General features: G+C 41.8%; 2 protein-coding genes and 2 non-coding genes across 6 annotated transcripts; 3 read left to right on the forward strand and 1 right to left on the reverse strand.

Annotated features, from left to right (window-relative positions):
* Positions 1-257: 257 nt before the first annotated feature.
* TCP1 (t-complex 1) lies at positions 258-8,704 on the forward strand. 3 transcript variants are annotated; one of them, XM_074368051.1, is made up of 12 exons: positions 258-559; positions 1,444-1,529; positions 1,723-1,851; positions 2,831-2,928; positions 3,306-3,416; positions 3,706-3,887; positions 4,268-4,394; positions 6,427-6,602; positions 6,979-7,102; positions 7,407-7,599; positions 7,758-7,921; positions 8,404-8,704. In XM_074368051.1, the coding sequence occupies exons 1-12, from the start codon at positions 496-498 to the stop codon at positions 8,618-8,620; spliced, it is 1,671 nt and encodes a 556-aa protein (XP_074224152.1). In that variant the 5' UTR covers positions 258-495; the 3' UTR covers positions 8,621-8,704. The 3 variants fall into 3 exon arrangements, with proteins under 3 accessions (XP_074224152.1, XP_074224154.1, XP_074224153.1); XM_074368053.1 differs by lacking the exons at positions 1,444-1,529; positions 2,831-2,928 and having other exon boundaries at positions 281-559; XM_074368052.1 differs by lacking the exons at positions 258-559; positions 2,831-2,928.
* On the forward strand, positions 3,090-3,229 carry LOC123619864 (small nucleolar RNA SNORA29). The gene has a single exon (XR_006728604.1). It is a non-coding gene; the product is annotated as a small nucleolar RNA SNORA29 (small nucleolar RNA).
* Positions 7,164-7,293, forward strand: LOC123619862 (small nucleolar RNA SNORA20). The gene has a single exon (XR_006728602.1). It is a non-coding gene; the product is annotated as a small nucleolar RNA SNORA20 (small nucleolar RNA).
* Positions 8,614-24,042, reverse strand: ACAT2 (acetyl-CoA acetyltransferase 2). The gene is made up of 9 exons (XM_010965770.2): positions 23,884-24,042; positions 22,930-23,064; positions 20,359-20,540; positions 18,915-19,032; positions 11,639-11,782; positions 10,712-10,834; positions 9,983-10,137; positions 9,323-9,433; positions 8,614-9,008 (listed from the first exon to the last, which is right to left on the reverse strand). The coding sequence occupies exons 1-9, from the start codon at positions 23,936-23,938 to the stop codon at positions 8,838-8,840; spliced, it is 1,194 nt and encodes a 397-aa protein (XP_010964072.1). The 5' UTR covers positions 23,939-24,042; the 3' UTR covers positions 8,614-8,837.
* Between the last annotated feature and the right edge of the window lie 1,745 nt (positions 24,043-25,787).

The following is a 25,787-nucleotide window of genomic DNA, read 5'->3' on the forward strand; positions in this document are numbered from 1 at the left end:
AGTTTATAAACTAACATTTAAGACTCGCTCAGAACACCGGACTACCTTAGACGACCCCACCCCTTACTGCCGTCACACTCCAAGCCCCGCCCTATCAACCACCTTTTCTAGAAGGCACTAGAATGTGCAAACGCGCACGCGCAACCCGGGCTTGATCCGAGTACCATCTTCCTCAGCGGTCCGAGATCCTGACTTCCGTTCTCCTACCTTCGCGCCCTTCTCATTCGCTTTCTAATTGGGCAAAAGTGCTAAGCCCGCCCCCTTCCGGCGCCTCGCTTCCTGCGCATTCACGCTTCTCGACCCCTCGCCCCATCTTTCTTTCCCGTCCTGCCGCGCGGCCCGGCTAGGGAGCTGGGAGCTGAGGAGCGGTGTTCCCAGCAGCCCCTGCGACGTGGCTCGGGTTCCTTTCCACGCCGTCGCCGCCGCCCGGCGTACCGACCCAGACGCTGATTGTGCGCGGTGTGAGTGAAGCTCGAGGAGTACCCTGCCGCGAGGATGGAGGGGCCTTTGTCCGTGTTCGGGGACCGCAGCACTGGGGAGGCGATCCGCTCCCAGAACGGTAAGGGCGGGCGAGGCCTGCGCCGGGCCCGCGGCGGTGCGCCTCCTTCCCCGCCTCGCTCTGCCGCGGGTACCGTCTTTAAACGCCTTCCCTTTTCTGTCTCCCGACAGGGGCCGCCCGGGAGGGGCGGGTGGTGTCTCTGGACTCCGGCGGGTCTCGCCGCTTCTGGCGGCGGCGCCGTTTTCCCCGAGGAATTCCCGAGAGCGCAGCGCGGTTTTAACGGGAACTGGGTGTTAAAACCCCTGGGCAGGCCCGGCCCTGCGGCTGGGAAAGCGCTCCCCGGCCTTGAACGCTAGCTCCGCGAACTGACACGTGCGAGCCACACCTTGAGTTCCCTGGGGTCCGGGTGCCCTGCGCTTTTTTGTTCCGATTCTTGCCAGGAAACGTATTCCTCTCAATCCTCGGCCTCATTTTAGGGCCGTTAACCAGTGAAAACTAGTTTTAATTGCTAGTTTACCGATGAGCGAATGGCCATCGGTCACAATTCAGATGACTTGTCTGTTGTACCCCGTTGGTTATCACCTGCCGGGTTTTTAAATTTCACTTTTGAAAACTTGTGGCTTTTAATAGGATTTAAAAAAAAAACTTGGCGGAATCTTAAGGAAAAGGCTGATAGATACCATTTTCTCTTCTGTATGAAGTGGCAGAATTCAAATTACTGCTAGTAGGTTTTGACACTCGGTGTCAAGTGGAATTTTCTGGTTAGCTTCTTCCTCCCTCCCCCATATTACGCTTGTAATAACTGATTTCCAAATTAGGACGCATCTGTAGACTTAAAAATTCAGAGGCTCTCGGATGTTATTTACTTTTTTTAGGCTGAAATGATTGATTCTCTTGAAATCATAGGTTTTCCTTTTTTTACCCCCCCCCCCCCATTTTTATAGTCATGGCTGCAGCTTCGATTGCCAATATTGTGAAAAGTTCTCTTGGTCCTGTTGGCTTGGATAAAATGCTAGTGGATGATATTGGTGTAAGTACATTTAAATGTGTTAGTTTAAAGGGGAAAAGGTTCATAAATACCTCACTTTGTAAATTCTGATTTTATCACCGCTGGAATTGGAAGATGTAGTGTAGGTGAATGTATCGTGGGGTTGTGCTAATTTAAAGGATATTCTGTTTCTGTGGGTGATTATATCTTTTTTCCCTCCTTGGAAATTTCTTAGGATGTAACCATCACTAATGATGGTGCCACCATCCTGAAGTTACTGGAGGTAGAACATCCTGCAGCAAAAGTTCTTTGTGAGCTAGCTGACCTGCAAGACAAAGAAGTGGGAGATGGAACTACCTCCGTGGTAGGTAGACCGGTGGTTAAAGAGTTACTTTTTTTTTTCCCTAAAATTAAACTTAAAGAAAGTGAAGCCATATTCACAAGTAAGTGATTTGCTTTTGAGTCAGAAATAAGTTACATACTTAAGATGGGGAAAATTTAAGTTGTTTTGGGGGTAGAGATTTAGAAACAAAATTTGAAAACTCACTATAACTTCTACAATTCAGGTAAAAAAAATTTAATACAGTCGTTTTAAATGTTTCCACAAGTTTTTCCCTTGGCTTTAACAGTATTCATGCATCACATAGAGGCATGGTTTTTAGGTTTTGTTTTCTTAATGGTTTCATTTTAAAGAAAGTTTCCTTCTCCCCTCACTACCTGAGGCTTAAGAATTTCTAAAAGCTTATTTTTAAAAAACAAGATGGTTTTATATTTTAAATGCTGACAGACCATCTTAAGGATTCATAATGAGAGTTGGAGAAAGTTGATAAAGATGTGATCAATAACATGACATAAGCTCCTTAAAAATTACCCAGCACACTGATATAGTAGAAACACTACTATTTGGTGAGGAATAAATAATAATTTGCTCTAAAGAAACAAGCAATAGTTTGTGAGGAAAATGTGTTTCTAGATTAAGGCGTAATTTCCCTGCAAACACGCAATTTTTTGAAGTCCAGGTCATCTGAGCGGTCAGGCTCTCCTGTTAGCTTATGTTGAGCACTCCATCTTGAAAAGTAATGGATGTGTCTCCTGTACTATTGTACTGCAGAACTAGTTTATTTGCCAGAGCATTTTTCTGACTCCTGTCTGGCTTTAGCCATTTGCATATAAATCACTGTGTACAGTTGCCTTTTCTCAGGTTTCTAATAAGCAGTCATACATTTCTCTGCCATCATCATTCTGGTTACTAATATCTGATGCATGTTAGTGTTGTTTTCACATATGCGTTGCACATGATGAATGGCAGGCTCATATGAGAGCAATGAATGTTTTCCCTACAGGTTATTATTGCAGCTGAACTTCTAAAAAATGCAGATGAACTAGTCAAACAGAAAATTCATCCCACATCAGTTATTAGTGGCTATCGACTTGCTTGCAAGTAAGATTGTTTACATTCAGAGAAAATTTTGTTATTTGATGTAATAGTTATAAATAGTCTGTGTTCTTTAAGTGTTCCAATTAATGACTAAATTTTATTTTGAAAAGTTGTATTTGTGTTTAAGTAGTAACATTTGAAGTAAGAAGTAGGCTCAGTATTTTTTTCCCATTTGACTACCGCATTATCTCCTAATAATAGATTTTAGTGGCTATGCTAATGGGATAGATTAAAATTGCCATGATCTGAAGAGGGAGGGTTTATTTGTGTCCTCCTCCTATATGAAATGGCTGAACAGAAAACTGAAGCCTCCTGTCATTTTGACACAATGATAAAACAAAATTTTGAGTGAAATGTATTCTCCCCCACACTTTAAACAGGGAAGCAGTGCGTTATATCAGTGAAAATCTAATTATTAACACAGATGAACTTGGAAGAGATTGCCTGATTAATGCTGCTAAGACATCCATGTCTTCCAAAATCATTGGAATGTATCCTTGTGATGGTCCAGTAAAGTTTTTAAAAGTAAGATCTTGTGTTAGTTTTTGTGCCAGATGATGCTGTATTGAAACTTCTTTTTTCTAGGAGGAAAGGTAATACAAAGTGTGTGTAAAAGTAGTAGCAGATAGTGTTTAACAGTATTCTGACATTTCAGTGGGATAATTAATGCTTGTTTCTTTCATGAGAAAGCTAAAAGGAAGTGCCTTTGAATTACTGCTGGTTTTCATGTGTACCCACTGTTCATCCCAAGTTTCTTGTTCTCCTTAACTGATGGCTTAGAAATGGTGATTTCTTCGCTAATGTGGTGGTAGATGCTGTACTTGCTATTAAATACACAGATATCAGAGGCCAGCCTCGCTATCCAGTCAATTCCATTAATATTCTCAAAGCCCATGGGAGGAGTCAGACGGAGAGTATGCTCATCAATGGCTATGCCCTCAACTGTGTGGTGGGATCCCAGGGTAAGGCTTGTGATGTAGTTGTGAAATGAAAGCACTAAAGGTTAAAGTTAGCTTTTTGTGGGTTGCGTAACTCCATTTTCAGAAGAACTATCTTAAGATGTGCACTTACTGTTCTTAGCGAAGCCCAGAGAAAAAGGAAATGGTACATCGTCAGTTTCTCTTTGTAACTTACATGTAACTTAGGAAGATGCCAGTTATAAGAAAGTACATGTGTTTAGTGCCATAAGCATTTGTTCCTAAGGTTAAAAGTAATAAAATCTAAATTTGTTTATATATAACAATTTAAAATCTCTGTGCAACTCTAAGGAAAGGAGTGTTTCATAAAATGTAGCATTGATATAGTTACCATTGAAGGTACTTACTGCTGTGTTCAATTATAGGCATGCCCAAGAGAATAGTCAATGCAAAAATTGCTTGCCTTGACTTCAGCCTGCAGAAAACAAAAATGAAGCTTGGGGTACAAGTGGTTATTACAGACCCTGAAAAACTGGACCAAATTAGACAGAGGTATGTTGAGAGATTGATTTTTGACCTGGGAAAGGAGTGTTTGTAAATTGTGGGTGTTTTGGAGGACTTTAAAAATTAACATTGAAAACCAAAGTTAAACTGTTTTGCTTAAACTTCCAGGAAAATTAGAAAACGTGGTGATGATGTTTTAAGAGAGATTTAGGTGATGATAACATGAAAATCAACTTTTTTGTGAAATTTTGGTCTTATAGTGTGTTCATATTAAGAATTCAAGATACAACCAGAATATGTTTCCTCAAATAAGCAGTACAAGAACCAAGCAGATAGTGGGGAGGGTATAGCTCAAGAAGTAGCCAGTACCTTCTCTAAAAATAAATAAACCTAAGTACAACACCTCCTTCCCCCAAAAAAGGAACCAAGCAGATAGTGTTGACTGTGTGCCAGGTTAGGGAGTGGACACGGCATTATCTATTGCTTGACAAGCTAGAGGATGTGCTCTTCTATCTTCTAAATCTGTGTGTGTACTGTTCTTTCCTTAACTGTCCCCATCAAGGGTCAGTCCTAAGAATGAGTGTTCCAGATCCTGTTGCCGCCTACCTTTAGAGTCTTGCTTCATTACTTTTTCTCAACTGCATCTTCAACTACTAGTTCTATTCTTCATTCCTTTCTCGAATCCACATGTAACCGTCTTATCCTTAAATAAGTGTCTTATGCACACATCCTGTTCCAGTTACTCCCTGTCCTTCCTCATCCCTCTATAGCCAGGTGTTGCAAGATTGATTTACACAAAAACTTTCCTGGTGCTTTATTTGTCGTACCCTTTTCAGGTCTGTTCTCCAGTGTAGGACCGCTTGCTAACATCATTTCACTGCTGTGAAATTCACTACACACATTCAGTCTTCACTTGACCTTTATCAAACCTTTGACTACTTCTTGAAAGACTTTTGGAGGATAGAGCAGTTTTGTGATACTACCCTGTCTGTATTCCTGTGCCTGGGGTGGCCAGACATCTCTGCCAGAGACTCCCAAATCCGCTCCTCTGAACTCCATACACGTGTGTTTGATTGAGTGCCTCTTAAGCCTCTCCAAGTCAGTATGTCTAAAACTGAACTTGTGATGATACCTCCGCATCTGCTCTTTGCCATTGTAGTGTTAGGGACCCCTCCACTCAGGCAGAAAACTAGGAAATATCCTTAATTCCTTTTTACCTAATACTCTTTGCCTTCTGATCTGTCACAGAGTAAAATGTAAAATGGCTTCAATTATCTACATATTTCAAATCTATCTCTTTCCTATAGCTTGTTTGTGGTTTCCATACTATTTCTGGCTGCCTTCTGGAAGTTTTACCTGAACAGCTTCACGTTCACCTTGTTAAAATCTGAACTCTGTTTTCTTATCTGCATCCTCCCGCCCCCCCCCCCTTTAGTATTTATTTTACTCCAGGAGTCAGTGGCTGAACCTCCCAAGTTACCCAGGCCATAAACTTTGATTTCTCTGATCAGACCATCTGTTTTCATTAGATGCCCCCTTTCCTTCAGTCTATCTTTTGAAAACGCAGATTGGTACTACTACTCTTACTTAAAAATATTAAACTTCCCCCCAGTCCAGACTCTTACATCCCTACAAGGTTCTTCATTTTCTGGTCCTACCTGCAGTTTCACCTTCCACTACCTCCAGACCTTCAAGCTTTCCTTATCCCACCTGCCAGGCTGGAGTTGTGTCTTATGTGCTTGTAATCTCTTGTGTTACCCTCTGTAGTAACACTGCCCTGGAGTTTGGTTGACGGTCCATCTCCCTGCCAGATCCCCAACGGCGGGGATGCTGCTTCCTTCTAACCACAGTTCTTGGTTAGGAACTCAAGATTGGGGTGGTGGAGAGCTAACTGGTAATTTTTAATTACTTGAACTTTTCTGTAAATTGGACTGATCTAAATTCTGGTCACAGAAGGGAAAGAATAGTTAATTTAACCTGCAATCTCGTAAAAAAATACTTAATGAAGTTAGAGCTATATTTAATATAAAAAACACAGATGGTAACTGTGGGTTACTACTCAAATACTTTGTCTTTATAGAGAATCAGATATCACCAAGGAGCGAATCCAGAAGATCCTGGCAACTGGTGCCAATGTCATTCTAACGACTGGTGGGATTGACGATATGTGTCTAAAGTACTTTGTAGAGACTGGTGCTATGGCAGTTAGAAGAGTTATAAAAAGGGACCTGAAACGCATTGCTAAAGCTTCTGGAGGTACGTCTCCTGCCAGCTCTCAGGTACCCCATGTTACCTCACGTGACCATGTCTCTTTATATTGGAGGTTAACTCTAAGCAGCTCCAAAAACATAACAGTTTTTACTTTTTCCTCCCTTAATGCTTTGTGCTACAGATGTATGTATACAGCCATTTCTCCTGTAACTGGGAAAGTTCTTTAACTTTCTTCACCTAGAAGTGATGTAGTTCCATCCTAGGATAAAAGGACAGTTGCTTGCTTGATGCCTAACTGTAAACCTTAAACTTGCGTTTATACATCATTTCTATCGTAAATACATGTTTCTGAATCTAAGGTAGGATATGAAAGTATTCATGGGAGAAAAATGTTTACAGGTCTTTGTAATTATTTTAATAGCGACTATTCTGTCAACCCTGGCCAATTTGGAAGGTGAAGAAACTTTTGAAGCTTCAATGTTGGGACAAGCAGAAGAGGTGGTGCAGGAGAGAATTTGTGATGATGAACTGATCTTGATTAAAAAGTAAGAGCTACTTGCTAAATTATAAAGCTAGAGATTTTATTAAGGATTAAAAATAGATCACCTTCCCATTTATTTGCTGCTATAGTCTCTCAGTGACATGAGCAGTTATACGCATGGGATAAAATAATGTTGGACCATTGTAAATTGAGATGGACTAACCATTTCATCTTTTTTGCATGGTCTGGACATTGCTTCCATGTGTAAGTATCCCATTAAACAGGATTTAACCAAGGTGCTTATAGTGAATTTCTGTGTGATCTTGTTCAAGTGTTGATTTAAGAGTTTCATTGTTTTTTTTTAATAGCACTAAGGCTCGTACCTCTGCATCAGTCATCTTACGTGGGGCAAATGACTTCATGTGTGATGAGATGGAGCGCTCTTTACATGATGCTCTTTGTGTAGTGAAGAGAGTTTTGGAGTCAAAATCTGTGGTTCCAGGTGGGGGTGCTGTAGAAGCAGCCCTTTCCATATACCTCGAAAACTACGCGACCAGCATGGTAAGAACATCTCAAAGCCTGTTTTCTTTTGAAGAAGGGCATGGGAGATGTCTTCGGCATTTTGTTAATATGAATATGCTTCGTCTGAGACCTTAACTGGTGGTGTGGGTTTTAATATTCTTCCTTTTGTGAAGACTCTTCATTGTCTGTCTTCTTAGGGCTCCCGGGAACAGCTTGCTATTGCAGAGTTTGCAAGATCACTCCTTGTTATTCCTAATACTCTGGCAGTTAATGCTGCCCAGGACTCCACAGATCTGGTTGCAAAACTAAGGGCTTTTCATAATGAGGCTCAGGTTAACCCAGAGCGCAAAAATCTAAAATGGTAAGGATGCTTTCCCTTTTTCATTGTCATCTGTATGTCTTGAATGGTAGTTTGGTTTTGTTTTAAACTCATGAAAGATGATGACTAGTGATTATGTTAGGTGTGTCTTTGTTAACAAATCTGATTCCTAATCTCTCCCCGCTTCTCTTTACCTACAGTAGGAAGGTCCCACAGAGGCAAAATGGAGATTAGTTTTGGGTGATACATACCTATTTTTAAGCAACCTCCTAAGATATTAAGTTACGCTTAGAAGCAGTTTCTTTATTACCATCCATAATTTTCTACAACTTTCAGTGCTGAATTTTATCCATAATCAACTGCTTTAGACTTAAAGGGGTCTCCCATAACGTCCCAGCCTTTCCCAAAATGACCATCTGGATGGAATAGCTGGCATTAATGAGCCACCTAGTCAGCTTTTAAAGGGATGGGATGGGTGTGTGTTATATAAGGCGCTCTTTAATATTCTTTTCCTGAAATTGCAGGATTGGTCTTGATTTGGTCAATGGTAAACCCCGAGACAACAAACAAGCAGGAGTATTTGAACCAACCATAGTTAAAGTTAAGAGTTTGAAATTTGCAACTGAAGCTGCAATCACTATTCTTCGAATTGATGATCTTATTAAGTTACACCCAGAAAGCAAAGATGATAAGCATGGAGGTTATGAAGATGCTGTGCACTCTGGAGCCCTTGATGACTGATCTGATTTCTTTTATTTATAACAATGTTAGATGCAATTTTCTTGTACCTTGAGTATTACACATTAAATTGCAGCAAGCTGTCAAGCGTTCGGTTTCTTGTGAAATGGGACATCATTCCCATCCTCACTTTGGTCCTCTGACTTCACATGATTCAGTATTGATTAGCTTAAAAATGAGGTTCAGGTTTAGTTGAAGCATAGTTAATTGTTAAGCAGTTTCATGCTCTCTGAACACACATTGCTATTCCCATCCCACCCCCGACGCACAGGGCAGCGACACCACGGCGTCCACCCTTGCGCTCCATCGTGTGTAACAGGGTGACAAGGATCCGACAGCCAGATGCTCCAAGAGGATGGCCCAAGGCTATCGCCCCTCCTTCAGTGTTGACCTAAGGGGTAAAAAGACAGAATTAAAATCCTAAACTTAAATTTTTCCCTGTAACATCACACCAGTAATCTACCCTTTCAAATTCAATTTTTATTTCAATTGCTTAGGAACTGATTTATGCCCCTGTGACATCCATTCTGTTTTCGTTTAGAAGATTTGGTTGGGAAGTGAGTCCCAATAGGAACTTGCCTTGTTTCAGCCATTACCGTATGGCCAGTACCTGGGACATACCTGTACTTTGCTATTTACAGTCTTAAAGTTGCATTGTGAATGTTAATTTGCAAGCTCTCGTCCGGACTACAGGCTCATGTTTACCTTCTCTGGGTTTAATCCAAGTTCTTTAGTTATTGCAGCAGACACGGCTGCAAAGGCTTCATTGATTTCAAATACATCAACATCCTCCAGTGACCAACCTGCTTTTGCAACCTAAAAGAAAGGTTAACAAAACAGCTCTAAAAACTCATGACCCATTCATTGTAGATGTAAAACAATATTGTATACTTAAGGATCTCAACCCAAACTGCCACTTTTGAGTTGTTCCTATGTCAGCCTAGTGGTAACACATTTTGCCTTCGTGACACTAATTCTTAACGGTTAAGGATTAAAACATCCCTTGGAAATGATAAAGTATCTTAAAATTTGAACCAGTAACATGTATGTGTACATGAGGTGGTATGATAGTCCCCTAAGAAGCATAGGATCCAAATGTTGGCTGCTCTTCGTGGCAGGGAAAGAAGACTACAGATGGATCTAAATGAAAAAGCTCATTTAAGGCTAAAGGGAAAACTTGAAACAACACAAATGGAGCCTGATAGGCATGAACAGGAAAACAACAATCAAGCTCAATTTTGGTGCTTTGGAGTGGGAAGGACCTTAGGGCAGAGGTTAGTAGGGGTCTGCAGGTTATTGGTCTGGTCCTGAAGGGTTACAGCAACAGAGTGAAGGGCAGGTGCTAACGTTCAGAACTACACTCACGGCTTGCTTTATTGCTGGAATTGGTCCTGTTCCCATAATGGAAGGCTCCACGCCTGCTTGTGACCAGGAAACTATCTGCGCTAAAGGTTTAAGGCCACGATTAGTAGCTTCTGACTGCTTCATGAGAACCACAGCTGCAGCACCGTCATTGATTCCTGTAAAACATGGATGCCTTGGATTTCCAAAGTACTGCTTGTTAAGCTATATATTTGTATCTGCTTTCTCCAACACCTGAAAACGAGTTAAATTAATCTCAACACCTCTTGGCAGTCACTTGCCATAATTCAGACTTCACGTTGTAATTAGAAATGGTCAGTTTGGCAATAGGACATAACACAGCAGAACAATGCAATGGGAGGGAGTGAAAGAAAAGCAGTGGGGGGAGGGAGATTAATGAAAAGAAATGGAATAAATAGCCCAAACCTCACAAGAGGCATTGGGAGTTTCTGATTTTGGAAAAGTACAAAGGTAGTACATAAATTCTGGAGTTCCCTCATTTGCTTTTTTGTGTCCTGGGATACTGTAGGGTAACCAAATCCATTTCTCAGTATGTATAGGTTAAGTCAATAATGAAGTAGGGAGAAACATGATCAAAACTACATTTTTCCCTAAAGCAACTGAAATAAGTTTTAGAATAATTTGTATAAATAATTGATCAAATGAAAAGTATTAACTTGGCAGACCTAGCAGAAGATGGTATTCTCCCAATTGCCCTTCAGGAAATCTAACCTGAAGCATTAGCTGCGGTGACGGTTCCTGTTCCATCTGTAAGAAAGTAAGGCTTTAGCTTAGACATGTCTTCTATGTTGCTCCCATGGCGAGGAAACTCATCTGTTTTAACTTCAGTAAGACCTGCAAAAGGAGAACAATTACCAAGACCAGCACAGAGATGGCAGGCAGTGTCTTGGGAATGGGGGATTCCTCAGGATGTGCAAGGATTCATACTTGGAAGAAAGGTTTATCATAAAACATGGTCATTCCAATAGGAGGAAAGTACACACTAATACGAATTATTGGATGTTCAAACACTAGCACTGTCTTCATGAGACATTTTGAGTGTTTTCTGTTTCCACATCCATAGCCCTTTCTGAGGGAGGCAGTTCAGGGAGTTCTTTGTGCAGGTTGCTAAGGTTTGGGGTATAGGTCTTGGCCGGTTACAACTGACTGGATCAGGGGTATCAAAGCCCATCTCATAAAGGCTGGATGTAATCAGTGTCAGTTATCGGTAACAACTTGACAGGAGTGTTCCATATCAGAGAATAGCAAACTGACCCCCCAAAAAATCCACCAAGAAATATGAAATGTACACAGAAGCAACAGGAAGTAATGGGCGTCCGCGTCCCAGGAGACAGCCTACAGGGGCAGAGAGGTTGGCTGCTGCCTCCTAACCGCTGTGAGCCAGAGCGCCAATTTCTCATGAAATCTGCAGTATCTGCACAGCAGTGTGGATACTCTGGGGCCAAAGTGGATGCCGACACTGCCTCCATGTGTCCTCCCCACCCCACGTTCAGATGTATCCTCAATATACTGCTTGCAACCTGAAGAACGTGAGCTAACACCATTTTTAAACATTCCTACGTATTCTTTTGAATATTAATATTACTCTCACCTATCAATATCCACATTGATATTTAAACTGTTGACTTATACACTCACCTTTTCTAGAAGATACAAAAACTGATACAATCTCTTTGTCAAAATGGCCGGCTTTCTGTGCATTCTCCGTTCTGTTCTGGGACAGAACTGCGACCTTGTCCTGGTCTTCTCTACTCACTTGCCATTTTTTGGCTACATTTTCAGCTGTAAAAGAAAAAGTAAATGAAGCAAAAACCCAAACATTTTTCAGTAACTGGCTTTTGGTAGCTCAAGTTTCTCACATGTAAACGAGCACTGACACCAGACACTAGAGGCTCGCTGGTGGCTGAGACAGCGCTCGGTGGCGATCTTGCCTCCCACCTAATGTGGGAAAGTTGCAGTGATCCTTTTTTTTCACTTCACAAACAAGAATTTTATAAGTAAAACACTGATGAAGGAAATAGAGGATGATACAAAGAAATGGAAAGATACTGTGTGCTCTTGGATGGGAAGAATCAACATCATTAAAGTGGCCGTACTACCCAAAGCAACCTACAGGGTTTGCAGTGATTCTTAGGAAACCATATTCTTTATTTGCTTCTCTCTTTTCTATAAAATAAGAAACTTCCAGAAATTTCCTTCATGCAGCTTCACTAACTGCTTTTATTTTTGGCCCCATCTGCTTTCTCTTCTCTTTCTGAACCTTTGATGGAAGGTTGTAGGCATCATGCCCCTTTATCTCTAAATTTTAATTTCAGTGTATATTTCTGCCCCCCACCCCCAAAAGGCCATTTTCTTATATAACCACAGCTGCCAAAATCAGGAAATTTAACAGCAATACTATACTGTCTAATCCTTGGTCTATATTCAGTTTCACCTATTGTCCTAATGATGTCCTTTAGAGCTGATTTATTTGTTCAGTCCAGTATCATCCAAGCCAGGATCATGTACTGCATTTCACTGTCAATCCCTTTAGTTTCTCTTTACTTGGAACAGCTCCTTAGACCATCTTTGCGTTTCTTGAAGGGCTGGGGCCAGTTCTGTTATCAGATGTCCTCAATTCAGGTTTGTTTGACTGGTGTTTCCTAGAAATTAGCTGACGTGGGACAGCCCTGAATGGGGCTTGGTCTTCTCGTTCAGTCTCGTCGGGATGCCTGTGCTAGTTTATCTCAGGTGACGCTGGTCTTGCTCACTTGATTCAAGTGGCGTCCACCATATTTCCACGCTGTAAAGTTACTATTTTTCCATTTATAATTAATCGGTAATTTATGGGACATCATTTTGAGATTATAAAAATACCTCCTTAGCAAATTTCACCCACTGCTTCTAGCACTTATTCATTACTTTTTTTAGTCCATTTACATTTTTATTTTTTCATTTATTACTTTCTAGCCCCAACATTCCTTCTGTACATACTAATTGACATTCTACTGTAGAGAACTCTTCCTTCTCTTTCCATCTACTATTACTTACATCAGCTAGGATCATGGATTTTTATTTCATTTAATATGTATAACCCACTATTATGATTATTTATTTTAACGCTCAGATGTGGGCGGTAGGAATCCTTTTGACGTGTCCCCATGTGCTTGCTCTAAGCACTTCACTTCCTTCTTTTTTTTTTAAGCATTATTGTCCTAACCTTGGAATGAGCCATTTCTCTAAGGATCCCTAGTTCTTTTTTGTGGAGAAAGGTGTTTAGAAACAAAGATCTAGTTGTTGGCACTGCTCGTTGCTACTAGCATGTCACTGTTTCTGTGTGTGCTCATTAGGACTTACGTACACATACAATTTACAGTTGAATATAAATACACATGGGGTATCTGAATGCAATCTAACGCAACTGCGTTCTTCCTTCTTTCCATACTTGAAACTCCCTTTGACAATGGTGAGACGCTTGGCTCCCATTATCCTCAATATATTCACTCATTTGCTCAAACCTACAATATACAGAAGGTAGTTTCAGAATTTGCTACCTGTATCACTGGAAAAGCAAACCTATTAACTAGAGTTCAGTATTTGTTTACAGCTTTTTTTCTTTTTTTAGGTAAAATGGAGTGAAATACAAAAATCTGAAGTGTATACTTCCATGGATCTTGACAAATTCACACAACTGTATATCCCAAATATGTAACATTTCCACCGCCCCAGAAAGTTCTGACATCCCTTACCCATCCCCCTTCCTTGAAGCAAATAATGTTCTGATTTCTATCACCATAAATTATAAATGCAATTCAGCATCTTCTGCTCAGCATTGGGTTTGTCGTATTCATGTAGCTGAGTTTATCACTGTTTGTTCCTTTTTATTGCTGAGTAGGTACTCCATGGTATGCATATACGACTATTATACATTCTCCTGTGGATGGACACCTGGACTGTTTCCAGTTATTGGCTAATATGAATAAGGTTGCTAGGAACATACTTGTGCAAAGGTTTTAGTGATCAATGTTTTCATCTAGCTTGGGTAAAGAAACTATCGAATCTTTCTCCAAAATAGTCATACCATTTTATACTCATTCCTGCAAAGTATGAGAGTGGTAGTTCCTCCACATCCTTGCCAACATTTGGTGATATTTTCATTTCAGTCTTTCTAGTGGGTGTATAATGGTACCGTATTGTGGTTTTAATTGGCAATTCCCTCATAAGTAACGTTGAGCAACTTTTTATGTGGTTATTGGTCATTCATGGGTCACCCTTTGTAAAATACCTATCTGCCCAAATTTTTAGCTCATTTTTCAATTGGGTTTGTCTTTTTATTATTTTTATAGGAGTTCTTTGTATATTCTAGATGCAAATCCTTTGTCAAATACATGTATGCTGAATGTTTTCTCCCTATCTGTGACTTGCTTATTCACTTTCTTAACAGACCTCTGATGATGAGCAGAAGTTTTAATTTTTAGTAGTCTAATTTATGAAATTTTTCTTTTTCTTTTTTTTTAAATGGAGGTACTGGGGTTTGAATCTAGGGCCTTCTGCATGCTAAGCATTCACTCTACCACTGAGCTATTACCCTCCCTGTCTCAAATAAGCTATTCTCTTATGCTGACTTCTAGAAGCATTATAGCTTTAACTTTTATTTTTAGATCCATGATTTATCTCAAATTATATTTGTATATAGTGTGGGGTAGGAGTTGAGGGTCATTTTTTCTATATGAGTAATTTGTTATTCTAGCACCATACATTGAAAAAGCTTTCCCCATTTCATTCCATTGGTACCTTTGAGTCTATTTCTGAACTCCCTATTCTGTTCCCCTGGTCTACTTGCCTACCCTTATGCCAAAACTACACTGTCTTGATGACTGCAGCTTTACAGTAGCTTTAAAGTAAGTGTTAAAATCAGATAGTGTGAATCCGTCTATATTCTGCTTTGTCAAAATTGTTTTGGCTATTCTACGTGCCTTCCACTTCCATGTAAATTTTAGAATCAACTTGTCAATTTCTAAGAAAAAGTCTGCTGCAATTATGATGGGACTACACTGGGGCCATAATTCTTTACGTATTTTTTAGTGACTGTCCAGGAATTATAATATAGATCCTTAATTTATTACATTCTACTTATAGTTGATACAGGCATACCTTGGAGATATTCTGGGTTCACTTCTAGACCACCACAATAAAAGCAAATATCACAATAAAGTGAGTCACACAAGATTTTTGGTTTCCCAGAGCATATAAAGTTATGTTCATACTGCAGTGTAGTCTGTTAAGTGTGCAACAGCATTATGTCTAGAAAAGAAAAAGTACGTACCTTAACTAAAAAACACTTTAGCAAGCTGTAACATCAAAGATCCTTCTGTTTCATGGTTTGTCAAAACTGTTTTGGCTATTCAGATCACCATAACAAACATTATAATAATAATGAAAAATTTAAATATTGTGAAAATTACCAAAATGTGACACAGTGACATGAAGTGAGCAAATACTGTTGGAAAAATGGTGCTGACAGACTTGCTTGACACAGGGTGGCCACAAGCCTTCAATTTGTAAAAAATACAACATCTGTGAAGTACAGAAAAATGAGGTACACCTGTTCTGGGTCTCTTCACATAAAATTGAATAACCTTGTAACAGTATAGTTTTACTTCCCCTCTTCCTTAGTTCTATTACAACCATGTATGTTGTAAACTCTATAACAGTGCTGTGCTTTTCGCTTTAAACAGCCACATCATTTTTAAAGATAAAGAGAAAAAAAGATACCCTTTCCTACTTACCGCACGGTTACAGTGGTGTTCTTCCTTCCTTTCTGTAGCCAAGCTTCCCTCTGGTGTCAATTCCCTCCCGTCTTTAGAACCCCCCTTAGTACTTCTTGTTACGTATGTGTGCTGACAGCAAATTTGTTTTACTTCATCTTTAAAAAAGGTCTTTATTTCACTAATTCTTGAAGAACACTTTTACTTGATGTTGGATTCCATTGTTTTTGATGAGTTATCTATCATTCATATTGTTGTTCCCTTGCACAAAAATATGTAGTTTTTCTCTGGTTGATTTCCTTTTTTTTTTTTTTTTAATCTTTAGTTTTCATGTTCAGTGGTTTTACTACAGTTTACCTCAGTACAACTTTTTTCTTATCTTTCTTGGTGTTTGAACTTTGTTTTTCACCAAATTTGGGCATTTTTCAGCCATTTTTAAAAATTTTATTGAGTTATAGTCAGTTTAAAATGTTGTGTCAATTTCTGGTGTACAGCACAATTTTTCAGTCATACATGAATATACATATATTCATTTTCATACTGTTTTTTCACCGTGAGCTACAAGATCTTATATGTATTTCCCTGTGCTACACAGTATAAACTTGTTTATCTATTCTATATATGCCTGTCAGTATCTACAAATCTTGAACTCCCAGTCCGTCCCTTCCCACTCCCTCCCCTCTGGCAACCACAAGTTTGTATTCTATGTCTGTGAGTCTGTTTCTGCTTTACATTTAAGTTCATTTGTCATCTTTTATCAGCCATTATTTCTTCAATGTTTTTTTCTGCCTCATTCTCTCTCCTCTGAGACTCCTATTTCATGAATGTTAGTCCACTTTATTTTGTTCCATAGGTCATCGAGGCTCTGTTCATTTTTTTCTCAGTCTTTTTTCTTTGGGTTCTTCAGGTTGTATACATCGCTCTATCTTTAAATTCACTGACCCATTCTTCTGTCTCCAACTTCCTTCTAAGACCATCCAGTGAATTCTTTATTTCAGACTGTGAACTTTGAAGTTCTAATTTTCATTTGGTTCTTGTTTGTACTTTCTCATTTACTGCTAAGATTTCCCCCAGCTGTTCATCCATTATGATCATATTTTCCTTTATATCTTTAAACATGGGTAAAAGAGCACCTTTAAAGTCCTAATGCTGCTAATTCCAGTATCTATCACTATAAGGATCAGAGTCCATTAGCCGTCCACCTCCAAAGCCCCCTCCCAGCTACAGGCTACATATCCTACTTCTCTGAATGTCTAGAAATTTCTTATTGCATGCTGGACATTATAGCTGATTTATTGTTGAATGTCTGAATTTTATTACCTTTAGCGAGTATACTTTTATTCCCAAAGGCATTTAATACACTGGCAGACCATCTTGATCCTTTTGAAGTTTGTTTTTAAGCTTCCTGGTTTGGGTCTAGAGTAGCCCTTACCCTCGGCCCTACGCCTAAACCGTGGCCTTTCTGAGATGTCAATGGAGTGTCCATTGGGTTCAGGTTTCTACTCAGGTTGGTTAAAACCCCTATGTCTCTTAGCAATCTATGAAATACCCATTCAATTCACAGCTTCCTAGCAGCTGTTTCTACTAGGCCTTGTAGAGTGTTGCCCTGCACATACATAGCTAAGCATCTGACCAAAGGCTTAAGGGGACCCTTAGGCAGACTTCTGGAGCTCCTTCTCTTCATAGCTGCCTTCTCTCCATTCTGCCCCACGAACTCCAGCCATCTCAGTAGCTCCAAACTGCTCTCTGCCTCCTCAGTTCACTGGGGTCGCTGGTCCCCCAGACAGAAAGTTTAGAAAGCGCTCCAGGTTGAAACCTAGCGATAGCGGGCCTTTCCCTTTCAGGAATTCTGGGTCTCGCAAGATTGCTGGCGGGCATTTGAAAAGAGTTGTTTGATATGTTTTGCCCTGTTTTACACTTCTTTATAGTATAAGGTGTGGTCTTTAATAATAACTGTATCATGGCCTGAGCCATTATCTTTTTTTTAAGCAACAGAAATTTATTTTCTCACAATTGAGGAGGAAAGAAGTCCAAGATCGAGGTGCCGGCAGGTCTGCTTTCTCCTGAGGCCTCCCTCCTTGGCCGCCTTCTCACTGCGTCGTCACATGGTCTTCCTTCTGTGCCCACATCTCTGGTGTCTCTTCCTCTTCTTATAAGGACACCAGTCAGACTGGATGCTAAAGGCCTCATTTTAACTTAATACTCCATGAAAGACCCTAACTCCAAATACAGTCACATTCTGGGGTCCTGGGGGTTAGAACTTCAACATATGAGGTTTGGAAGAACAGAATACAGTCTATAACACCTTAGAAAGGGCTTGGGAGCTGACTTTTTAATGACCGTCTCTGCTGAGGCAGTTAGCTGGAGTATCACACTTTGAGAAACTCTGGCCTAGACACTCTGGCAAGTTAGGCCCTGGTATGGCACACGCCACCTTGCACAGTCTTCCCACGAGCCCCAGCCTCCTCTGCTGTGGCTCTCACTCACACAGTGATGCAGATGCCTTGAACTTCTCACTGTTCCCTATGTCTCCAAGTCCTTCCTTCCCTCCGTGCATTTGCACACACTGCTCCCTCTGCTTGGAATCTTGCCTTTTAATCCCTTACCTTTTTCATATGAGTACTTCTCATAGAATCAGAGTCATTGCCACACATATGAGCAAGGTGCTTAACCTCTCAGGGTTTGTTTCTTTACCTCTAAAATTAAAGTATTCTTATGTTTTATACTTGTATGCAGTAAAGATATGAGTTCTTTTGATCTTCTAGCTGCTTTGCCAGTAAACCTAGACCACAGAAGCCTTCTAGATGGATGAAGACTTGACCGTGTAGTACAAAGAATATAGAGTTAGGTACCAGAAGTACTAGTTTATCTCTGATATTGCCTTTGCCACAAAACTACTATTTGTGAACCCTTGTTTCTTCATTTGGTAAAATGAGAGACTGATCCAGAAGAACTCTGAGGTACCTCCCACCTGTAAATTCCCTGACAGTCAAGGAGTCACAAAGGAGAGAGGAACTATTTCCCCACTTTGGTTCAACAAATGAAAACTATCCCTGTCACCAGGAATATAAAATGATTAGGACATGGGCCTCACATCTGCAAAGCTGGTGCTTATACAGTCTTGAAACTTTTCACAGCTAGTATGTTTTCAGCCATGTCTGCCTTACCTGTGATGCCCATATGGTAGTTGTGAAATGCATCAGTAAGCCCATCACAGAGTATACTGTCAGTTAGTGCTGTTTCCCCAATCTTGACTCCTGTCCTCAAATGAACCAAATGAGGAGCCTGGAAACAAGAAACACGAATGGATTAGGCTTAGTCATAACTAGTCCTCTTCTTAGGATCCCACTCAAAACTATCCAGTCATTCCTCAGTCTTCACCTAGTCTCCCTGGTGACACATCTCCCTAGTTCCAGCCCATCGTCCTGCTCACCCAGGGCCTGAAGACCCCTGGAATCAACAGACTACTCCACCCTACCTGCTCTTGGGAACCCATTACTCTCCTCCCTACCCATTTTCTTTTTCCATCAAACAAACTTATGCATTCTGTGTCCCATTTCCTTAAAAACCTCATTTATCCTTTCCAAACAGGCAACTAGTTATCTGTTAAATGAAGAGCTCATCTAAGAGCTTAAGTGATGCTAACTATGTGTTACTTATTTCGATGCGAAATATAATGCCTATAGTGAGAATAATCAGGTTGCCCAGTTAACTGGCGGGAAGAGATCTCTTTGTAGGGAGTCCTCTTAATTCCCACCAACTCAACAGCAGCTATCATAGAATGGGAAGTCTTAGAGTCAGAAGGTTTGTATTTGAATCTTGGCTCTGGGCCTAAGTTTCGTTACCTGAAAATTGGGAATAAAACCATCTAGCCTCTGCTAAGGGCTGTTATGACAGCATGTTTAAAAGTACCCCATAAAGTACTACACGGAAACTAGTACGGTTCCACCAGAATCACTCTGATTGTGTTTGCTACCTTCAGCCTACCTCCTCCTGAGCCTCAGCAGAGGCTGGGCTGAGCAGGCCTCTGCCTAGAAGATCCCCAGGTCAGACCCTGAATTACCTGCAGGAAGCAGGGAATTTACTTTTTCCTTTTCACGCTGTGCCAATTTAAGGGATGGATCTTGGTGAAGCCAATCTCGTCCAGCAAGTCTATCAGAGAAGGGCACCACTCAGTGGTCCTCTTCTTCACATTCTACACTACACGAGGTCAACAAAATTTGGTCCCTGGATTATGAATAAATACATACAATTTTTATAAAGGAGTTAAGTGACAACATCTGTTTTTGAGTTCTCCTCACAATGAGAAAAAAATTTAAAATCAAGGATCAACTGCCTAATGTTATAGGTTTAATTCAGAAAATATTTTATCCTTCAGTAACATTTTAGAAGAAATATATTCTGTTCCAAAGACACTGGTTTTTTCTTTAATTTGGATTTCCCAACCAATTTGAAGAGTAATTAATACTCAGGTAGGGATCAAGGCTGGATCCTTGTTTACTTGTTCCCTGTTTGGTTCCAGCTCTAATAAGCATCTGTTTACTCTGCGTTGCCGTGAACATGAGTTAATCAGCTGGAGGTCAGTGAAAGCCATCTCTTCAGAGGCCTTACCTTGCTCATACTTTCCATGCCTCCTGCAACCACAATGCTGGAGTCTCCTATCCCTATTGACTGGGCTGCAAGGCACACTGCTTTTAGGCCTGATCCACAGAGCATTTGGCAGCTCCATGCTGGAACAGAGTAGGGGATTCCTGCACCCACACTGGCTTGTCGAACAGGATTCTGCCCACAACCTAGAAAAAGAAAAACAGAGGCCTCTCAGCAATCAAAGAGAAAGATGAAATGTTTGGGTGAAAGTGCATCAAAATCAGGATACTGCCAACTGGGTCTCCTGCCACTTCCCAGCCCAGCCAAGTCAAATTCCCGGCAGAGGGAGAGGCCTGTATGCACTTGGCACCTGTCACAATCTAGCCCTTGAATATGTGTTATCTTGTGGTGTTCTATAGATATTTCATGGATATCGGCTTTCTTCTCGACAAAGAAGTTATCAAGGAACTGTCTTCTTGATCCTTCGATAGGGCTTGAATAAGCACACATTCCCTTATAAACATAAGGGAGAACTTGGGCATTATTCATGCTTCTAACTAGGGCTATTTGCTTCCACGATCACAGCTTAAGATATCCTGGAGGATAAGAGGGTTATTTAAAAGAGAAAACCTCTGCTAGGAAGCACTTCTTTTCTTGCTTAATATTCATCACACCATGGTTAACTGGTTATGTAACAAGATATGTACGAAATCGGAATTGACAAATACTTTTCTATAATTCAACTGTGGGTACTTCATTCAGGGGATGGGAAAAAATATATCACATACTTAAGTTAATCAAAGTAGCAGAGAAGGGGATGGAGCTGAAAGTTTCAAATATCTTCAGCCACTATTGTCTGCTATCAAATGGTGAATGTTCACACAGTGGTCACTGTATTGTAAATTTCAGATATACCCATACTAACACCTTTCCTTGGTGAGTTTGTTGGAAAAAATTAGCAAATAGGTCACTGAGAAAAATTTAGAGATTATATTCATCAGTGTTATTATGTAGGATTAGGCTGGAAGCCTAAAATTTGAGATTGAAAATAGACGCAGGAAAAATTGTTAAAAAAAAGTATCAAAATATTCTCTGAATTAAACTCATAGAACACTAGTTAAGAAAGAGATTAATCTTATTAAAGGCTCCTGCTTTTTAAGCTACAATGAATTACATGTGTATTTAGGTAAATAACCCCTTTATAAAAATTGTATGTATTTATTCATAATCCCCATCTCCAGGTACTTAGACTTAAGAAATGAGTACTAAATATAATTAATTAATGTTTTAGCATTTAACAAGAAAATGAGCCCCAAGAGGATGAGGGTTTCTATCTGATGTGAACACTGTTTATCCCCAGCTGACAGAATAGTGCCTGGAGCACAGCAGGTGCTCAGTATTAGTCACGCGATTACAGAGGGTACCTGGGCTTAAGAGGTAGGACAAGTGTGGGTGATGTGATCCTGGATAAGTCGCTCGACCCCTCAAAGTCTCATTTACTAATCTATAAAGTGGAGATGATGTGATCCGACGGACTTACCGAGAAGACTGAATGAGGAAATGAAAGGGAAGCACTAAGTACAGTGCTTTAAAGGCCCAGCATGTAGCAGGTCTTCAATAAACGCAGCTACTATTTTTATTGTGTGGAGATACCACAGAGGTGAGATGTGAAAGAGATAACAGAGAAACCAGGAGTGGAGGACCCCGTGGTAACTGAGTAAGTCTGAGCCGAGGGTCTGGGAAGGAGAGGGAGTAGCCCAAGGGTGAGCCACCTGAGGGTGTTACTCCTATATTTTAAGGCCTTGGAGAGTCATGAGAAACTGGTGTGCTTTGACTTTAAGGTCCACAAGGACAAGAAGGGAGAGGAGAATTAGGAAGAGGAACAACACAACTACAAAGTAAATACACAGAAAAATGGGCCAGGTCTCAGATAAGGTAAGGACAAAAGCCAGCTGTAAGTGAGTATGACCAATTTCAGCAGGAGTAATCAGAATTTATGCTAAGAGCCAACATGAAACTAGTTATGAAAAACCAATTAGGAGCTGTCAGTGGTCGCAGGTCTATAAACCCAGTGGGACTGAGAAGTGAAGGGGAGCACTCCGCTGACTCACCTGGAACAGCCCATCCAGGGGTGATGCGCCCCTCTCTGGGAGGAATAAGAAGTGCAACCCACCTGGCCCCCTCAGAAGCGAGCCCTCAGGGGCAAGGACTGGTCTGCGTGGGTGGAGCCCTAGCCCCGGCATGCAGCGCAGGTGCAGGGCACAGAGGAACTCACTACTTCTTTATTGAACATGTGACACTTTAGGGAAATGTAGAAAGCGGAGCATACTCTCCGATGCCTCCAGCCGACCCTGCTTCTAAAGAATGAAAGGGCAGTGGAGGACGGTGATCTGGGTTCATTCCGAAAAAGCATATTAAAGACGCTTAGTGTTCAGATGGGGAGAAGTTACCGAGGGGCTTGGCAGAGGGGCGACAGTAAGTATTCTACCAGAGGGAACTTAAAAATAAATTTATGGAGGCAAGTTTCTGTATAGGGGCGGGGGCAGGGTGGGGTTAATGGGCTGCTTCCAATAAATCTGAACTTTGAATAGTTACCTGCTGCCAAAACATGTCCAAATATGACCTCTGACACCTCTTCGGGAGCCACAGCAGCCCTCTTCAGGACTTCTCTGATGACAGTTGAGCCCAGGTCATGGACAGGAACGGTGGACAGGGCACCATTGAAGGAGCCTAGAACAGAAGCAAAGGCGAGGGCGATGGAGAGGGCGCCCAGAGTAGCGGCGGGCCGGCGAACTGTGGGTCTGGAAAGAAGGAGGGAGTGGCCCAAGGGCAGCCACCTGAGGATGTTACTCCTATATTTTAAGGCCTTAGACAGTCATGAGAAAGTGGTGTGCTTCGACTTAAAGGTCCACAAGGGCAAGGTGAGGCCTGCACAGGCGCCCACCGCATCTCGTCTGGACACGGAGAGGAGAATGTGCGACTCGCAGAAGCCGAGCCCGGGGCAGTAGTCCCCGGCGCGCGGGAAAGACGTGGACCCGCGGGTAACCTGCCCATTCATTCCCCCTAGTCTGAGCGGATGGGCGCGGCCCACGCTTCCCCCAACAAAAGGGGTCGACACTCCCGCGCGTCCAGGCTCTTTGAAATCTACAGAGCACTAAGGACATTTGGGCAATTCTCAGTAAACGTCCGGTGACCAACTCGACCTCGGCCCAGCGCCGGGGTTCAAACCACCGAGCGGCCCCGCCCCTGAGACCATAGAACTGAGGTGGCGCCTCCTAGAGCTGGCCAATCAGGGGCCTCGCGCGAGAGAGCCTCTCCCCGTCAGCCAATGGGAGAGCCGGGAGGCGCGGTGGCCCTACCCAGGAAGCCAATAGGAGCACACGGAGCGAAGTGGCCCTCACAGCGCGAGGAGGGGGCGGGGAAGCCGGGCCAGCCGGGGAAGGCGCGAGGCACGGGGTTCCGAGAGTCCAAGAGGTTCCGGGGGTTCCTGCGACCGAGCCGGGAAGAGCCTGCAGCTCAAACCCCGCGCGCAGCCCGTCAACCACTCACCTATGGCGGTCCGCACCGCCGAGACAATGACCACGGGGTCCGAGCCTGCATTCATCCTGCCGCACAACCGCCGCTCGAGCTACTGTGGGCTCCGCGCAGCCAGCTAATGAGAAAAGTCCTGTCCTGTTGCTGACTAGCTGCGCCGGGGGGCGGGGCCTCAGGCATCCCCGCCTACCGCCTCCGCGGGCGCCGGTGCGCAGGCGCGAGGGCGGAGCTGGGCGGGGCTCGGGGTTGCGGGGGGCGCGGCAGCGGCCAGGGCAGAGGGTTAACTGTGTACCCCAGAGCCAGAGGAGCGCTTATGAGCGCAGCCCACCGGCCGTTCAGACCCGCCTCTGAACAGCCGAGTGCTGTAGTTTCTGTCTTGACGTTTTTGTTTTGAGGTGGGAAGATTGTCTTTCTTGAACTTAATGTTTTTGGAGTCAGTGAAAAGTATGGTGACAGAAGAGGGTCACGCGTTCAGCCCAGGCTCTCAGTCTCGATGGCGAGAATTAGGTGTGAAATCTGCCAGCTACAGGCCTTGGGGCGGTTGTGACCTGTGCTTTTGCCCTTTTGGCGTCCAAAGTCCTTCTTTGTTTTGCTGATAATTAATTATCCCTTCAATTAAAGGTTAACTTGGTTCTCTGTGTAAACCGTAGGTGGACTTCATGCCCTTCTGTGGGGTTGGCACCACTTGCCTTTCTTCCTTTTATTTTATTTTATTGAAGTATAGTCGATTTACAATCTTGTTAATATCTGGTGTACAGCATAGTGATTCATTTATACATGTATCTAAATCCTTTTGATATTCTTTTTTATTATAGGCCATTACAAGATATTGAATATATTTCCCTTTGCTGTACAGTAGGACCTTGTTGTTTATCTATTTTATGTATAGTAGTTAGTATCTACACGGCTTGCCTCTCTTATCCTGGAAGATCAGCTGTAGCGGTGAGTGTGTGAGGAACCGCAGTGTCCCGGTATCCCACAGATCAAAAGAATTTCCTCTGGTTGATAATATGGACAATAATGGACAATCTGGCAGGAGAGGAACCTGTGATAACCAGTTGAATCACTCTTCTGTTTAAAACCTTTGACAACATCCTATCCACTGTTGGGCAAAGTTCCAAATCTTTCAGAGCTCTGTAGAAACCTCAGTACCTGGCTCCCACTTAGCCAGCCTCAGCTCTGGCTGTTTTCCCCTGGACACAGCGCACAATCTAGTCTAGTCTCCCAGAGAGAACTTACTTTGTCTTATTCTCTCTAGCACTTAGAGCAGTGTTGGTCGCACACTAGGGATTTACTTAATGCTTATCAAATAGATGTTAATGCATTTTCATGATATTATCTAAAAGCTTTAACTGTCCCCAAGAACTGCATGAAGCCCCATATAGAATGGTTAGAGTCTGCTACAGATTTAAAAGTATTTGAGTAATGATTAACATCGGACAATCATCAGTTGTTAATATTGGCAAGGGTGTTTGAGTAAAGGGTAAGTACTTGGTGGGGCAGTCAGTGATGACTGGAATGTTAAAGCTATTTAGAATAGACTTGAATAGACTTGAAAAGAATAAAATAATGCCATTTACAGCAACATGGATGGACCTGGAGATTGTCATTCTAAGCGAAGTGAGCAATAAAGAGAAAGAAAAAGTACCATATGAAGTCACTTATATGTGGAATCTAAAAAAAAAAACACACACAAATGAACTTATTTACAAAATAGAAACAGATATAGAAAACAAACTATGTTTACCAGGTGGAATGGGGGTGAGATGGGATAAAATGGGAATTCGAGATTTGCAGATACTACTATATATAAAATAGAAAAACAACAATTTTCTGCTGTATAGCACAGGGAACTATATTCAATATCTTAGTAACCTATAATGAAGAACAACATGAAAAGGAATGTATGTATGTATATG

The sequence above is a fragment of the Camelus bactrianus genome, chromosome 8, assembly GCF_048773025.1.
Source record: "Camelus bactrianus isolate YW-2024 breed Bactrian camel chromosome 8, ASM4877302v1, whole genome shotgun sequence".
In the NCBI taxonomy this organism is placed as follows: Eukaryota; Metazoa; Chordata; class Mammalia; order Artiodactyla; family Camelidae; genus Camelus; species Camelus bactrianus.